Source organism: Salmo salar, chromosome 18, assembly GCF_965601325.2.
Source record: "Salmo salar chromosome 18, fSalSal1, whole genome shotgun sequence".
In the NCBI taxonomy this organism is placed as follows: domain Eukaryota; kingdom Metazoa; phylum Chordata; class Actinopteri; order Salmoniformes; family Salmonidae; genus Salmo; species Salmo salar.
In genome coordinates this window covers 16,683,504-16,702,418 of record NC_138308.1, presented here as the reverse complement: position 1 = coordinate 16,702,418, position 18,915 = coordinate 16,683,504, and the positions used below count along the sequence as shown (strand labels likewise).

At 42.0% G+C, this 18,915-nt stretch overlaps 1 protein-coding gene across 2 annotated transcripts in view; it reads right to left on the bottom strand.

Annotated features, from left to right (window-relative positions):
• Positions 1-18,915, bottom strand: part of ttc27 (tetratricopeptide repeat domain 27) — a 136,709-nt gene that overhangs the window by 43,896 nt on the left and 73,898 nt on the right. For both annotated transcript variants that reach the window (XM_014154511.3, XM_014154512.3), the window contains exon 10: positions 10,512-10,625. In XM_014154511.3, the coding sequence (XP_014009986.2) occupies positions 10,512-10,625 (114 nt within the window). The remainder of the gene's footprint in view (positions 1-10,511; positions 10,626-18,915) is intronic.

Sequence of the window (18,915 nt, the reverse complement as noted above, 5' to 3'; positions counted from 1 at the left end):
GTTACCCATGCAGAGCAAGGGGAACAACTACTCCAAGTCTCAGAGCTAGTGACGTTTGAAACGCTATTAGCGCGCACCCGCTAACTAGCTAGCCATTTCACATCGGTTACACCAGCCTAATCTCGGGAGTTGATAGGCTTGAAGTCATAAACAGCACAATGCTTAAGCATTGCAAAAGCTGCTGGCAAACGCACGAAAGTGCTGTTTGAATGAATGCTTACGAGCCTGCCATCGCTCAGTCAGACTGCTCTATCAAATCATAGACTTAATTATAACATAATGACACACAGAAATACGAGCCTTTGGTAATTAAAATGGTCGAATCCGGAAACTATCATTTCGAAAACAAAACACGGAACCGTTCCGTATTTTATCTAACGGATGACATCCTTAAGTCTAAATATTGCTGTTACATTGTACAACCTTCAATGTTATGTCATAATTATGTACAATTCTGGCAAATTAATTACGGCCTTTGTTAGGAATAAATGGACTTCACACAGTTCGCAATGAGCCAGGTGGCCCAAACTGCTGCATATACCCTGACTGCTTGCACGGAACGCAAGAGAAGTGACACAATTTCCCCAGTTAAAAGAAATTCATGTTAGCAGGCAATATTAACTAAATATGCAGGTTTAAAAATATATACTTGTGTATTGATTTTAAAGAAAGGCATTGATGTTTATGGTTAGGTACATTGGTGCAACGACAGTGCTTTTTTCGCAAATGCGCTTGTTAAATCACCCGTTTGTCGAAGTAGGCTGAGATTCAATGAGAAATTAACAGGCACCGCATCGATTATATGCAACGCAGGACTCGGTAGATAAACTAGTAATATCATCAACCATGTGTAGTTAACTAGTGATTATGTTAAGATTGATAGTTTTTTATAAGATAAGTTTAATGCTAGCTAGCAACTTACCTAGGCTTCTTGCTGCCCTCGCGTAACAGGTAGTCAGCCTGCCATGCAGGCTCCTCGTGGAGTGCAATGTAAGGCAGGTGGTTAGAGCGTTGGACTAGTAACCGGAAGGTTGCAAAAACGAATCCCCGAGCTGACAAGGTAAAAATCTGTCGTTCTGCCCCTGAACAAGGCAGTTAACCCACCGTTCCTAAGCCATCATTGAAAATAAGAATGTGTTCTTAACTGACTTGCCTAGTTAAATAAAAAAAAAAAAATATATATATATTTATATATATATAAAAAAAAAATATCATTCGGCAAATCGGTGTCCAAAAATACCGATTGTTATGAAAACTTGAAATCGGCCCTAATTAATCGGCCATTCCGATTAATCAGTCGACCTCTACTTCTGATAGGCTAATTGACATCATTTGAGTGAACTGGAGTGGAGGTGTACCTGTGGATGTATTTCAAGGCCTACCTTCAAACTCAGTGCCTCTTTGCTTGACATCACGAGAAAATCTAAAGAAATCAGCCAAGACCTCAGAAAAAATAATTGTAGACCTCCACAAGTTTGGTTCATCATTGGGAGCAATTTACAAACGCCTGAAGGTACCACGTTCACCTGTACAAACAATAGTACGCAAGTATAAACACCATGGGACCACGCAGCCGGAATACCGCTCAGGAAGGAGACGCGTTCTGTCTCCTAGAGATGAACATACTTTGGTGCGAAAAGTGCAAATCAATCCCAGAACAACAGCAAAGGTGCTGGAAAGATGCTGGAGGAAACAGCTACAAAAGTATCTATATCCACAGTAAAACGAGTCCTATATCGACATAACCTGAAAGGCCGCTCAGCAAGGAAGAAGCCACTGCTCCAAAACCGCCATAAAAAAGCCAGACTACGGTTTGCAACTGCACATGGGGACAGAGATAGTACTTTTTGGAGAAATGTCCTCTGGTCTGATGAAACAAAAATAGAACTGTTTGGCCATAATGACCATCGTTATGTTTGGAGGAAAAGGGGGGAGGCTTGCAAGCTGAAGAACACCATCCCAACCGTGAAGCACGGGGGTGGCAGCATCATGTTGTGGGGGGTGCTTTGCTGCAGGAGGGACTGGTGCACGTCACAAAATAGATGGCATCATGAGGGAGGGAAATTATGTGGATATATTGAAGCAACATCTCAAGACATCAGTCAAGATGTTAAAGCTTGGTCGCAAATGGGTCTTCCAAATGGACAATGACCCCAAGCATTCTTCCAAAATTGTGGCAAAATGGCTTACGGACAACAATGTCAAGGTATTGGAGTGGCCATCACAACGCCCTGACCTCAATCCCATATAAAATTTGTGGGCAGAACTGAAAAAGCGTGTGCGAGCAAGGAGGCCTACAAACCTGACTGTTACACCAGCTCTGTCAGGAAGAATGTGCCAAAATTCACCTAACTTATTGTGGGAAGCTTGTGGAAGGCTACCCGAAACGTTTGACCCAAGTTAAACAATTTAAAGGCAATGCTACCAAATACTAATTGTGTGTATGTAAACTTCTGACCCACTGGGAATGTGATGAAAGAAATAACATCTGAAATATATCATTCTCTCTACTATTATTCTGACATTTCACATTCTTAAAATAAAGTGGTGATCCTAACTGACCTAAAACAGGGAATTTTTACTTGGATTAAATGTAAGGAATTGTGAAAAACTGAGTTTAAATGCATTTGGCTAAGGTGTATGTAAACTTCCGACTTCAACTGTATGTGTCATACATTTTCTGCTAAGTTCCAAAAATGTAAGCTGTTTAACTAAGGACAATTGACCCTTCGCTAAGCCCTGCCCCAGAATTTAGAGCAACCAATCACAGCGGATAGCAACTGTTGTTGAGTCTGACACCTCAGACAAGCTCAAGTTTAAATCACATGAAACCCAGTGATGGCTATGGCAATAAATTATATGAATTGCTAAATTGAACAGCGTACCAGGAGTACTTGCTACTGTGATTTCTGAAATTCAGAGCCTATACTTTTGTTACATTGTTTGCTAGGTTAGCTCATTGACCACCAAATGTTGCTAACGCTAGCAAGCTGTAGTCTGGTCTCCACCACCAGCATTTACCATACCCGGTCTGCTAGGTGGTTGCCACTTCAAGTCCCCCAGGACATTCACAGTATTAGGCAAGACTGCATTCTCTTCTTGTGCACCAGACGCATGGAATAATCTTACAATCCATGCTTCCCACCGAAGCAAATTACATCGGAATCCGAGGTCATCAGTGACCGAACTTTAATGTGTGATGTATTTAATAAGCATTTTATTTCTGCTGGTTTTCTTTTTGAAAGAAAAAATGGCCAACATGATCCTGACCAGTCTATTGTTTCAGTCCCTCGGCCTTCAGCTGATGTGGAAAACAGTAAGCCGGTTTTTAATTTTCAAAAAGTCACAGAAGATGAGGTCTTATCTGCACTATCTGCTATAGATTCTAAGAAATCATTAGGCGCTGACAATTTGGATCCATATTTACTCAAGTGTGCGGCACCTATTATTGCTGGTGTAGTGACGCATATCTTTAATCAAACATTTGTCGTGGGAAAGATTCCTAAATCTTGGAAAACAGCTTTTGTTTTACCACTCCTCAAGGGAGGTGATGAATTGGATAATTATCGGCCCATCTCTAAGCTCTCCTGTTTGGCTAAAATTCTAGAGTCACTGGTGAATAGGCAACTACAATCTTTTTTAACTGTTAACAATACACTTTCTAGTAATCAATCTGGCTTTAGACCTAAACACAGTACTATTACGGCCACTGTACGTGTTGTAAATGATATTACTAATGCCCTAGATAATAGAAAGTACTGTGCCGCCTTGTTCACAGATTTATCTAAAGCTTTTGACACTGTAGACCATGCAATACTTTTGGGTAAGCTGTCGTCAATAGGACTGGGATTGGATGCCTGTCGTTGGTTTCATGACTATCTAACGGATAGAAGTCAGGCATCCAGTCAGAGCCATTGGAGTCGGTTAAAGGGGTCCCACAAGGTTCTATACTTGGTCCAAATACACTTGCACTTACGAGCTTAGTTGGTTCTCGAATGAATCAGGTCTCTGGTTGGATGATCAGGGATATCAGGGATATGGTTGGATGATAAACTGTCTTTTAAAATGCATATTGACGAACTTAGTAAACGGCTAAAAATCAAGCTAGGCTTCCTCTATAGAAACAGGACATGCTTGTCCTCTACAAATTGTGCAAGCTACTTTTATGTCTGTTATAGACTATGGGGATATTATTTACATGCATGCTACGGCATCAACACTTAAAATCGCTGGATGCTACTTATCATTGCACACTTAGGTTTATTAAGGGTGCTAGCTACATAACTCACTACTGTGTTCTTATCAAAATGTGGGTTGGACTTCGCTGTCCGTGAGACGAGAACAACATGCTCGTGTTTGTCTATAAAGCACTTCTGAATAAACTACCTTCTTATTTATCATCACTCATCAATATTAGAATTAGAATTCCTAAAACCAGGTCTCAAGCATGGATTACACTTGAGGCCCATGCGATTTCCACAGAGTTGGGTATGGCTGCCTTTTCCTGTTACGCTCCTTGCCTATGGAATAGCCTGCAGACTAAACTTAAACTTGACTCTTGTCCCCCTTGCTCATTTTAAATATTTACTGGAGCATTTTTATTTTTGTATTGCTTGTAACTGTTTTGGGTAATGCAAGTTATTGTGCTGTTAGTAGAATAACCTATGTGTAAATGAAATCTGTTGCTGTATTTTTTTGTGTTATCTGTGATCATTTTGTTTGTCTTGTTTAGTTTCTTAATCATTGTACCTAAACTGTATGTGTAAACATGTATACGCAGGGCCCAGCTGTAAAAGAGACCTTGGTCTCAGTCTGTGTTCCTTGTTGAAATAAAGGTATAATAATAATGCTTCATCTAGATATGTTAGCGCCACTGAATTAATTTAAAATATTGATGGAGACTGTTACGGAGGAGTGTAAATGCTTTTTTTAGGCTGGATAATGTTGTTGTATGTTTTAATTCTGTAATGTATTGATTGTTGCTGCCTTCTTGGCCAGGTCTCCCTTGAAAGAGAGACTGGGTCTCAATGGGCTTTTCCTGGTTAAATAAAGGTAAAACAACAAAATAAAAAATAGCTACTTCATAGAACTTCTCTCAAAATGTTAGCTAGCTAAGTTAGCAATTTTATGAATACAACTCCCATCTGCCGTCAACATCAGGATATGATTTGAGAGCACTAGGTAGCTCTAAAAGTGCTTATTATAACTTTGAATCCATACTGACAGTGAATCCAGAGCCATTCAGCGTCTCTGAATTCAGTACAAACAATTTGATGAACCAATTGTAATGACAGTCCACCACAACATTCCCAAGACTTTCCTGATTAATTTATTTTCATTGTGTATTAGAAACACAGTTTGAGATCACTGTTAGGGATTTTGCAAGTGGTTGAATGGGGAATTGGGCTTCCCGGGAAAATGTTGTCCGAGGTTGCAACAGTAATCAAGGGTGGCAGGGCTTAGCGAAGGGTCAATTGCTAGAATTGTTCTCCAGCTACATACAGTGCATTCGGAAAGTATTCAGATCTCTTGACTTTTCACACATTGTCACGTTACAGCCTTATTCTAAAATTGAATGAATTGCATTTTTCCTCATCAATCTACACACAATACCCCCTAATGACAAAGAAAAACTGGGTTTTAGAATTGTTTTCAAATGTATAAAAAATAAAAACGGAAATATTACATTTACATAAGTATTCAGACCCTTTACTCAGTACCTTGAAGCACCTTTGGCAGCGATTACAGCCTCGAGTCTTCTTGGGTATGACACTACAAGCTTGGCACACCTGTATTTCCTCAAGGTCTGTCAGGTTGGATGGGCAGTGTCGCTGCACAGCTATTTCAGGTGTCGCCAGAGATGTTCGATCGTGTTCAAGTCCGGGCTCTGGCTGGGCCACTCAAGGACATTCAGGGACTTGTCCCGAAGCCACTCCTGCATTGTCTTGGCTGTGTGCTTAGGGTCGAGGTCCTGTTGGAAGGTGAACCTTCACCCCAGTCTGAGGTCCTGAGCGCTCTGGATCAGGTTTCATCAAGGATCTCTCTGTACTTTGCGCCGTTTATCTTTCCCTCGATCCTGACTAGTCTCCCAGTCCCTGCCGCTGAAAAACATCCCTACAGCATGATGCTGCCACCACCATGCTTCACCGTAGGGATGGTGCCAGGTTTCCTCCAGACGTGACACTTGGCGTTGAGGCCAACGAGTTCAATCTTAGTTTCATCAGACCAGAGAATCTTGTTTATCATGATCAGAGTCCTTCAGGTGCCTTTTGGTAAACTCCAAGTGGGCTGTCATGTGCCTTTTACTAAGGATTAGCTTCCGTTTGGCCACTCTACCATAAAGGCCTGATTAGTGGAGTGCTGCAGCGATAGTTATCCTTCTGGAAGTTTCTGCCATCTCCACAGAGGAACTCTGGAGCTCTGTCAGAGTGACCATCGGGTTCTTGGTCACCTTCCTGACCAAGGCCCTTCTCCCCCGATTGCTCAGTTTGGCCGGGCGGCCAGCTCTAGGAAGAGTCTCGATGGTTCTACACTTCTTCCATTTAAGAATGATGGAGGCCACTGTGTTCTTGGGGACCTTCAATGCTGCAGAAATAGTTTGGTACCCTTCCCCAGATCTCTGCCTCAACGCAATCCTGTCTCGGAGCTTCCTTCGAACTCATGGCTTGGTTTTTGCTCTGACATGCACCGTCAACTTATAGACAGGTGTGTGCCTTTCCAAATCATGGCCAGTCAATTGAATTTGCCACAGGTGGATTCCAATCAACTCATAGAAACATCTCAAGGATGATCAATGGAAACAGGATGCACCTGAGCTCAATTTCAAGTCTCAAAGCTAAGGGTCTGAATACTTAGGAAAATAAAATAAGGTATCCGTTTTCTACTTGTAATAAATTTGCAAACATTTATAAAAACCTGTTTTTGCTTTGCCATTATGGGGTATTGTGTGTAGATTGATGAGGAAAATGTTGTATATAATCAATTTTAGCATAAGGCTGTAACATAACAAAATGTGGAAAAAGTCAACGGTCTGAATAGTTTCCAAATGTACTGTACAGTATGTCATAAACTACTCACTACTGGTGTTGGCTTAGCTATTGATTTCATTAATCAGAAACAGCAGCCCAGTTTGCGTTATACCCATTGACCTTTCTGAAAACAAAAACACCTAATTATGGCATGCCAAGGAAATGACAGTAACTGATTATATTTTATATCCTATTATTTACACCACAATTGCCTTAATAATAACAATAAAGAAGTTAATTGGAATAATAAGAATAAAAGGTAGTCTGGTAAAGACCCTGTGGTTTTTGTCTACAAGTCTCTGATAGTATTTATACCTTCACGAGAACAATATCTAGCAGCCAAGTAAAAAAGCAGCAATTATGTCCCCCAAATCTGTCTGTAATGGAATTAGTAAACAAGGAACCTCTCATATCAAAATAGCAGCCCCCCCCCCAAATATGACATGAAACAACTCAACACGACATATTTCCTCCACTTTTTCCCCCTTTGTTTCCTTCAACAGCCAAGGAGATTAGAAGTCAAAACACATTGACGTGAGGGAGAAAGAATTTGAAACAAAGCAGAGGGAAGCTTTTTCTTTTCTCAATTCCTCTAACTCTCAGTCATCGGTGCGTGTGAACAGCCTGTCAACCCTCGCTCTGAGGCGGTTCTCTTTGGGGTTTTGGCGTTCTGGGGGAAACGGTGATTGAGCATGTCTGTCTCACAGGGGAATGGGACAGGGTGGTGATGGGGTTAGTGTCAGACGGTGGGATCAGTGGGTGCTTGATGTCTTCCTCGCACTGTGATGGACAGACGGGTGGCTCCCGACCCCCCCCATGAGCTTCCCCCACCCCTGTAGATGACTTGAAACAACCCTGCCTGTCACACGGCTCCCCCTGGAGGACCCCCTCAGCCATTTCGGCCCCCCTCCAGGCGCTGTCTGTCAAATCAGGTTTGGGATCAGACTGCAGAGCTCCGTGTGCAAACATTTGAGGAGGGCAGGCTAGAGAGATTGAAACCAGACTTTTTCTCTTTGCTCTATGTCACAAAACCATGGAGCAGCTGTACAGTGTCTGGCTTCTTTAAGAGAGTGTCCTGTTCTATACCCGATGTCAGACCGTCATGTCCCAGGCCCCAACCTCCTGCTTTATGACTTTGACCTCGTCTGTCTACGACTGACAGCTTACTGGGGCTGGAGAGAGCAACGAGTACACACACACACACACACACACACACAAAATAATGTCATCCCAGCACCCCAGCACAGTTTGAAGCAACCCTGAGTATAAATGATTCCTAAATCATAGATCTGTGCATGGGCAAGTATAAGTATGTGTGTGAGAGAAATTGTCTGCACTTTAGCTGCGAAAAGCTGTGTGGAAACATAAAGGACTTGTGTTCTTGTGAATGGTACCGTAGTATGTCTAAGCCTCACCCCATCCTCCTACACAGCCCATCACAACAGAAGTAAGCTCTCGCTCAGTTTACTATGTTATCACATGGAGCAGAGGCTGTAGATTCCCAGGTTGCCAGTCCCCCTCTACTTTGACGGTGAGGGGGAAGAGGGGGGCTGGTTTCCCAGAGACACCCATGACAAACATCCTGCACAGGGGGAGTATGTCTGTCCTCCGCTAGGTTATTCACATGTCCCCTCTGCTTTCACAGATAGCTCACTGTGGAAATACTGATTTAAAGAGTATGGCTGGGTGGATTTCAGGGGGCATGCAGCTTATTTCTGCTTGCAGACTGTTGTGCTAATGATGTGACATAAAGCAAGACATGTGTAGCAGATCATGTAAATCCAGGTTTGGAATTGATCGAATTTTGCCCGTAAGCCTTTGAAATGGTATAACGCCAAGTGCAAGTGCTTTAACTTCAAGAAGACCAGCATTACTGGCCTAACCAATAATATAGCCTTACTCTGTGTATTTATGTACAGTCGTGTCCAAAAGATGAGAATTACACAAATATTAATTTTCACAAAATCGGCTGCCTCAGTTTGTATGATGGCAATTTGCATATAATCCAGAATATTATGAAGAGTGATCAGATGAATTGCAATTAATTGCAAAGTCCCTCTTTGCCATGCAAATGAACTGAATCCCCACAAAACATTTCCACTGCATTTCAGCCCTGCCACAAAAGGACCAGCTGACATCATGTCAGTGATTCTCTCGTTAACACAGGTGTGAGTGTTGACGAGGACAAGGCAGGAGATCACTCTGTCATGCTGATTGAGTTTGAATACCAGACTGGAAGCTTCAAAAGGAGGGTGGTGCTTGGAATCATTGTTCATCCTCTGTCAACCATGGTTACCTGCAAGGAAACACGTGCTGTCATCATTGCTTTGCACAAAAAGGGCTTCACAGGCAAGGATATTGCTGCCAGTAAGATTGCACCTAAATCAACAATTTATTGGATCATCAAGAACTTCAAGGAGAGCAGTTCAATTGTTGTGAAGAAGGCTTCAGGGAGCCCAAGAAAGTCCAGCAAGCGCCAGGACCGTCTCCTAAAGTTGATTCAGCTGCGGGGTCTGGGCACCACCAGTACAGAGCTTGCTCAGGAATGGCAGCAGGCAGGTGTGAGTGCATCTGCATGCACAGTGAGGCGAAGACTTTTGGAGGTTGGCCTGGTGTCAAGAAGGGCAGCAAAGAAGCCACTTCTCTCCAGGAAAAACATCAGTCGCCTTTCCGATTTTTTGGGGCATCCGGAAAAAAGCTTGCCCGGAGAAGACAAGGTGAGCGCTACCATCAGTCATGTGTCATGCCAACAGTAAAGCATCCTGAGACCATTCAAGTGGGCTCACTCACAATTTTGCCTAAGAACACAGCCATGAATAAAAAATGGTACCAACACATCCTTCGAGAGCAACTTCTCCCAACCATCCAGGAACAGTTTGGTGACGAACAATGCCTTTTCCAGCATGATGGAGCACCTTGCCATAAGGCAAAAGTGATAACTAAGTGGCTCGGGGAACAAAACATCGATATTTTGGGACCATGGCCAGGAAACTCCCCAGACCTTAATCCCATTGAGAACTTGTGGTCAATCCTCAAGAGACGGGTGGACAAACAAAAACCCACAAATTCTGACAAACTCCAAGAATTGATTATGCAAGAATGGGCTGCCATCAGTCAGGATGTGGCCCAGAAGTTAATTGACAGCATGCCAGGGCGGATTGCAGAGGTCTTGAAAAAGAAGGGTCAACACTGCAAATATTGACTCTTTGCATCAACTTCATGTAATTGTCAATAAAAGCCTTTGACACCTATGAAATGCTTGTAATTATACTTCAGTATTCTATAGTAACATCTGAAAAAAATATCTAAAGACACTGAAGCAGCAAACGTTGTGAAAATGAATGTGTCATTCTCAAAACTTCTGGCCACCACTGTACAGTACCTGAGACTTGAGATGTGAGGTTCCAATAGTGACGTTCACGATGAGTGTGGTATAGAATATCTCATTGAAACCTACCCCATGTGACCCCTCACCTCTCTTACCTGTGTCTGCATCATGGCCCTCTCCACCCGCCGAGAGCTGCCCTTCTCCAGCTTGGTCCTTAGACACAGTGCTGTCACCTCCACCGCCCAGAACTTGGGCTGAGATAATATGCACTGCAGGGAGAGGGAAGAAAGACCAGTAAGGACATGGAGATTCAAGACACTTTCATTTCATCATGGACTTTTAGGAACATCAATCTCAGATTAAAGGGATAGTCAGGTCTCTCAGATAGTGATGGCTCACACATAGGAATACATGAAAAAGTTGGCATAATACCCTACAGAAATATGTAGCTATATGTTTGACATCTTCAACATTCTTCATGGAATTTAAAATTAGCCTTTTACATAGTTTGTTTCTCAAAAACAGTAATCTACTGTAATCTCTGACCAAAGCATACGAACCAGTAAATTAGGACGCTCTTATGACATCACTAGGACTTCCCACGGTAATAAAAGGTAGGTACAGGAAACCCAGTACATTAGAGCTGGTAAACCTGATTAGGCCCTCTATCCAGCCAGAGTGGTATACTACAAAGTAAGCTAGATACTACTAAGGTTTTTATAAAGCTAGCCAGCTACAGTTAGCTTCACATTCCAGGTCAGGCTTCATCCGTACTACGACAGTGGATATTACTTGTCCGCCTGCCGCTAACTCTAGCAGGCTTGTAACTGTGCTAAACTCTATCGACACAATGCTGAAACAGCAATCCATGGGAAAGTCAGTGCAACATTTTTATTTGTGCCGAAATCAAAATGAATGAACGGATATCTTGCAAATTCTGCAGCCTATGGTGTGAAATTGAATTTTAGAAGTGCCGTCTTTTTTAATTTGATTACTTTTCAATGCCGTCTTTGGTGTGCTTATCAATGCACGAGCACCTTTTTCCCACGCCTATGCTTCTTCTATCTGTGGAACAGCTTGTTGCGTTGTGGCCATAGACATATAACCCATCGAAGAGTTTTGGAACCTCTTACCCTGGCAATTTGACTGTTCAACTCATGGTTACACTAGCAATGGCTGTCAGTCTTGACTTGAAACTGAATGGGAACTGCCATCTATGGATTATAAATTATGTCTATGGTTGGTTGAGGTTGTCATTTGCCTTTCGCAAATGTCTAAATACAATCACGCGAAAAACGTACAGTTTGGAAAGCAAATGCAGTCATTACCAAATGTACCATATGATTTGCATTTTTTTTTTAAATGTACACAAAAAAAATGATGAATAAAATATTTAAATCAGTTGTCTTGCTCAAATAAAGGATGATAACCTTTGCAAGAGGGTGGGTATCTGATTTCATTGGTCCTCAACTCATGGTTTAGACACTTCTTTCAGGATTAATGGAGTGAGCACCGAGTTATTCATTCTGAAGGATTCGTTGCCATAGAAATTGACCTGGCTAAAAGGTGAGTCACTTTCAAAAGACCGGTTATCCTGAGTTGACCAAAGTTACCTCACAAACTCATCAAACCCGGTACATAGTAAACCCCTCTGGTCCACGGGGGGGGGTCTGTTTGGTGTGAACAAGGACAGAGGTTTGGTGCGAGGTGAGTCCCACTTCCTGTCTGGGGCAGGAAGCACATTACTCACTGTGGAGTCAGTGGCGACCCCTTCCTGCTACAGCGGCAGTACATCTTGTCTCACAGGACTGAGGTTGTCTGTCTACCAAAGGACAGACCAGGGAGGCAGTGGGTGAGCGGGCATTTCAACATTACTTGACCTTTCACATTATACCGGTATGTTACCAAATAAAGATTTTGATTGGCTGTAACAACATCTACAGGAAATCTGTATTGACCGGCATCTGAATAGCTAACTGTGTAATACTTTGAATAAAGTCAACCTCTACTGTACATTGTAAATAGACCCAAATTCCACAAAGACAACAAAAAAAGAAAAATAATGTCTGAGATGGACTTGGTTCCATACTGCACTGTGTAGGAGACACATGCAGTAGGAATGTGTCACCGCCAGTGGCGAACGGGAGGCAGTGTGTAACTTTAGAGGGCAGGTCCTGGGTGATGTTTGCCCAGCCAATGTTACCCTGTACCCAGTAGAGGACGGACGGGAAGGGGGCTGGCAGACAGTCTGGGTGTATCCCACAGAGTACATTGAAGCCCACTGGAACCTTAGAGGGTAGTGTTTATACATGTCCCTCAGGGAAGGAGCCCTCTTCTTAGGGACCAGTGAGGCAGGAGGTGAGAACACCATCTCCTCAGAGCGCTATAAATGTAGTTTGGTTTATAGGGAGGTCGTGTCTGTGAAATATCGAATACTAATCGCTGGGAACAAATCCTCATATGGGGAACAAATTGACCAATTCAATAAAAAACAAAAAAATATGTTTTGGCATTGATTTCTGCTTCCTGGGGAGTTTTGACATGTCGATATTATTAGAGTCCTGTCCTCCCTCTCCTAGCAGGGACCTTTGTGAGACTCAAGACAAAGAGTTTAGGAAGGACGCCAAGAGGAGCACAAGTTAGAGCTGAAAATATAATAAAAGAGAAAGCTGGTAAGGGTATGTTGCTTTACCAATACATTCCTATGTCTTTGCTTGGCAATTTCAAGGGTAACTATTTTGAGAACATTCAAAATTCAGTGCTCAACTCTACAACAAAAATAAACGCAACACGTAAAGTAAAATAAAACATCCCAGAAATGTTTCATATGCACAAAAAGCTTATTTCGCTGTAACTTGTGCATGTTTCATATGCACAAGTTAGTTTAAATTCCTGTTAGTGAGCATTTCTCCTTTGCCAAAATAATCCATTCATCTGACAGGTGTGGCATATCAAGAAGCTGATTAAACAGCATGGTCATTACACAGGTGCACCTTGTGCTGGGGACAATAAAAGGCCACTCTAAAATGCACAGTTTTGTCAAAACACAATGCCACAGATGTCTCAATTTTTAAAGGAGCATGCAATTGGCATTTCTCTAGCTCCTACATCATTTTCGAAAATTTGGCAGTACGTCCAACCGGCCTCACAGACCACATGTATGGCGTCGCGTGGGCGAGTGGTTTGCTGATGTCAACATTTTGAACAGAATGCCCCATGGTGGGGTTATGGTATGGGCAGGCATAAGCTACGAACAACGAACACAAATGCATTTTATTAATGGAAATTTGAATGGACACAGATACCCTGACGAGATCCCGATGCCCATTGTCGTGCCATTCACCTACCGCCATCACCTCATGTTTCAGCACGATAATGCACAGTCCCATACCGCAAGGATCTGTACAAAATTCCTGGAAGCTGAAAATGTCCCAGTTCTTCCAAGGCCTGCATACTCACCAGACATGTCACCAATTGAGCATATTTGGGATGCTCTGGATCGATGTGTACGAGAGCGTGTTCCAGTTCCCCGCAAATATCCAGCAACCTCGCACAGCCATTGAAGAGGAGTGGGACATCCTTCCACAGGCCACGATCAACTCTTACGCGAAGGAGATTTTGCGCTGCATGAGGCAAATGGTGGTGAAACCAGATACTGACTGGTTTTCTGATCCACGCCGCTGTCTTTTATTTAAGGTATCTGTGACTAACAGATGCATATCTGTATTCCCAGTCATGAGAAATCCATAGATTGGCGCCTAATACATTTATTTCAATTTACCAACTTCCTTACATGAACTGTAACTCAGTAAAAATCTTAGAAATTGTTGCATGTTGCGTTTATATTTTTGTTCAGTATAATTATCCCCTTAGGAAAGGAGCAGATCAGTAAAGTTTCACACAGAAACATTGTGTGACATATTTAGCTGCAAAGCAAATGGATATTTTGTCTCTCACAAGCTCACTTCCTCTGAGCAGAGTCAACATGTGTTTTCCCCTGGCTATACAGTGTCTGGCCTCTGCGCCATGTCAGAACATGAGACCTGATCGAAATCAGCCAAATTAGAAGCAAACTAATGCTGAGGCCTGGGATATGAAAACAAGGCAAGATATCCCACCTTCCACTAGACATATCACCAGAGCCCATGGGTTGAACAGTACAGCAGTATGATGTATGGAAAACAGAAGGTAAGAAATACAATAACAGCACCATCCGTATGGTGGTGTACAGACAGGGGTATAGTGAATGCCTTAACGACGATAGTTAGAACAGAACCCCCATGGGACGCCTCTCCTCTCTTTTTCCCCCCCAACTTCCGTGCCAAGTTGCGAGATGATTATCACAAAGTGACTTCCTCCTACGGGGCCAGAGAAACAACAATTTAAGATGTAGTCACCCTCCTCCCACATCGTTCCCGCCTCCGCTCACATCGTATCCATGTCGCTATGGCAACACTTCCAGTTCAACCACTTCCCGAAACCCTTCCCAGAAGCCCTCAGTGGGCGCAGAGGACAGATTGGAGATCGGCATTTAGCAGAACACAGCAAACCCTATCCTACCCCAGGCCCCAGCCATGATTTCACTGTAGACTGCCTTTACTGAGTTATGTGATGTAACAAGTCAGGCTGCCACATCTATGTAGATAAGAAAAACACTGTCTGGGTTCTTTGACTAACTTATCAATCCTATTTCCAGCCCTGGCCCCTACATGATAACTCCCACGGGTTGGCTGTAGGGCTGGGCGATATATCGAATTAATTTGATTAATTCTAATTTATGTTTTTGCGTGATATTCCAAATGCTTGTATCGCAGAATCGAGGTTCTGTATTTATTTTTATGAGGGTTTATGTCCGCTTGTTCTCATATCTATTTGAGCTATTCTCGTTAGCTCCTGCTGTGCACATTCCCATTTACACCAGAGATCTGAATATAATGACGAGATGCTCATATCTCCACCCTAACATGCGGACCACAGCGCTCTCGTTACGTGCACAAGCGTACACATACATGTTATTTAATCATTTAATCCAAACTGCTCGCGTGCGTCAATGAATGTCCGCATTCTATTTTTGACGCGCTGCAAGTCCTGCCTCTCCCATCTCATTGGTTTTTAGGAGCATATACCCATGTGGGTGATTGAAAGATCAACTGAGGTCCACACTCCATTCCAGTTGGTGGTGGTAATGCACCTTAAAGTTGGTTGCCAACTGCCATATAAAGTCCAAAGAAGAAGACTGAAGGAGGAGAAATTACTGGAAACAAACTTTATGTGTGGATTAATTGTCAGAGTAGAGGACCTTGTGCATTTCAGGTAAAATAACAACCCAAAGTTTATATCCCAGGACAAATTGGCTAGCAACAGCAAGCTAGCTCGCTAAATTGCCGTGAATGTTTCGACCTATCCCCAAATGAATATAATTGATTCAGAGTTCATTTTGATATTTCAACCTGCGTGTCCTGATCACGTCTGGTGTGGTTGTCCAAATGCTGACTAGACTGCGAAATGGCAGACGCCCGGTCTAGTCAGCCTGTAACAATGGGAGTGGTTATCCCAGAGGTGGGAAGGCAGGTGACAAGGTTTAAAATAAGCACATAAACACATTGATCTTATTTTAGACAGATTTTGGTGAAAGTGAAATCTCTCACTTTGCCTCTTTCTCCCAAGCCCCTCCCCCTACCACTCACAACAGATGAGGATCACTTCTTACTCTCAAACGGTTTCAACTCGCTATTTGCATTTGAGGTTTGGTCCAACAGAATCGGACACAGAAACACGGAGACATTTTAGTGTAATAGAGAAGTTAACTTTTCAAACCATACCTTGTTCATGTTTCAACTCAAATTTTGAGCAGCGCAGACACTACTAAAACGGATGTACCAATAAACATTCATTCTGGAAAATGACTGCTCAGTTTGTCACGCATTACGGTACCACGTATCGCTAGCAGCATTTTGGTCAAATAAAGATTGTTATACAAGCTGTTTGGTCTTTTTAGAAATGTGCAGTAAGAATCAAACTATTATATAAGGAATTGGCAACTCGTTCTCATTCTGAGAAATAAGGTAGACCACTTGATTTCAACATCTGAACGAAGTGGACAGGCTAGCACGCTGTTTAAAACCGTTGGAGATGGACAGAACGGTGTGTTCATACCAATTCAACCTTTTTGCCTTGTTAGCTGAATTCAGAGCTTGTGAAATTATACCGAGATAAACTTGAAATACAAATATTAGCTGGCTACTCACTAGCACGTAGGCTTCTGCTTGAGAGACTGTTTAAAAGACCCGTGTTAAATTAATACAATGCCTGCTGCATTATTAGTGAATGTGCATTATGCATGGCTCTGGTTACATGTGTTACAAAAAATAGCATTTTTATAGACAGACCTGAAAGCCATTTCAGTGAATGCAAAAAAAATATATATAAAAAGGAGCAGGTACAACTATTTTGATTATGGTTGTAGAAGGCATATATTCAGCCATTAGACTATTGGTGACTGTTTTAAATGCAGTGGATTTGACCTTTAAATTGTACAACAAAGCTTAGAGAAAACGTTCATAAAATTTGAGAAATATCGTGAATTGCCGATATGTTCGAAAAAACTTGACATATGAGTTTTAGGCAATGTCGCCCAGGCTTAGTTTGCTGACATCAGGAAAATAATTTTGTCACTAACCTGAGGGTGTGTGTGGCTCTAAAGAACAGTTGCCAAAAATAAATATCTGGCAAACTCAAAAGGAAGCACTACCATTGCAGAATCACTATTATGGAATGGGATCATGACAAAAATGTTATACACAACACCCTTAAAACCAAGACAGGAAATGGATAAGACTGGCCCTTTAAAGCTTTTAACAGTGTCAAAGCTGCCTTAGAGATTAAGATCACAGACATGCAGGGTTGTATTCTTTGGTACAGTACAAGCTGCAATATTACAAAGTCCAAGTATGTAAGTTTAATACATTGCCAAACAATAATCAAATAACTCAATAATATATCATTTCAGTGACCCAGGAAGCCCTAACATTGACTATGTTGGTTGACAAAAGCAGAGAAAATTAGAAGGGACCAAGCTAGCTAAGCCAATGGACAGGAGAGAATGTTTTTTTCGCCTTTCCTTTTGTTCAAGCCAAGATCAGATATACAAGGTAAGCTTAATCGCCATTGAAAAGTTGTCTCATCTCAGATAAGGCTTTATAGCCCCCATGAAGTATTTCTGATGTCGTCACTGTGTCTAATACATCACTGTGTAATTCATGAAATAAAAATATATTTTTTTTATCATTTATATCCCAGATCCTGCTTTTGTTATTAAAATGCTCAGTCTGATCATGTAGGCGTGTTGATACAAATGTAAATCTATTTACATACACAGCCCTGATTGGCAGATAGGAGAGCTCTTACACTAAAAAAGCATTCAGAATTTTCACAGTTTCAGTGTTATTTCGACCGTAGTGTGGAAACAAAAACACAAGCAAATCACATTTTTACTGCACTGCCCCTTTAAGACTAATACCGAGACCTAAGGTCATGAGGTCTCCAGTATGGAGGTGGCCTGCATTGACACGGCTGTGTGATTGGGGTCATGGTGCTAGCCTGGTGGAATGTGGCCGCTAAGAAGCCCTTTTTCACCTTCCCATATTCGCGCGATCTTATCTCTATAATCTAAGCTCATCAGTCAGCAGTACAGTAATATGGAAGGGGGAGAGAGAGGTCAGCCAATATGCCTCACCAACACTGCTTCACTAGTGTAATAAAGCCTCAATGACCTTATCACATAGCCACACATGATCAAACAACTCCCCTTTTTCAACCAAGATGACATCTTGGTGACGGTATCTGAAACACCTGTGAAACTGCAAAGTACTGTTCAGAAAACTGATTAACTGCCTGAAATGCTAATAATGCTATGCCTATAAAAATGTTTTACCTGGGTCCTTTGTAGAGAATAGACTACTCTGAATAGTATGTTTGTTGGGCAATGGTCCTGCATTTGATTTATATCATAAAGTTGCAGCAACAAACAAATATGCAGGAATAAAGCACCATGAACTAGGTTGTGTACAAGGTGAACAACAATCACAATCCAAAATGCGTTTGTAAATGGTAAACAAGTCCCAATAGCATTCAAATGGGACATTAGCACAACAGAGAACAGTCATCGTTATGCAGTCCTTCCGCTAGAATGTAGTAACCATAAATCGTTGGATAATTAAAAGCAAATGATGAGGATGCAGAATGTTTTATTAAACCCATCACAAACAAGCAATGGGCTTTGGAGTGTCTTCTCAACATGGGCTAGGAATCGCATGTCAGTATTGTCCAGGAATAGCCTTAAAAAAAACATGAATATCAATCTTCATTAACATTCTAGAATATCTTCACAAACAACAAATGCGGAATAGTACATCAAATCAATTGACAAAAAGATACAGGTGTGTAGGTGTATTGGTCCTGAGTTAAAGAGTAATGGCAAACAGATTTATAGGGTAAGGCAGTGCAGTTTCAAATGAAGATCCATCCGTGTTATTGGCTGAGCTTGCTTGGACATCCGCC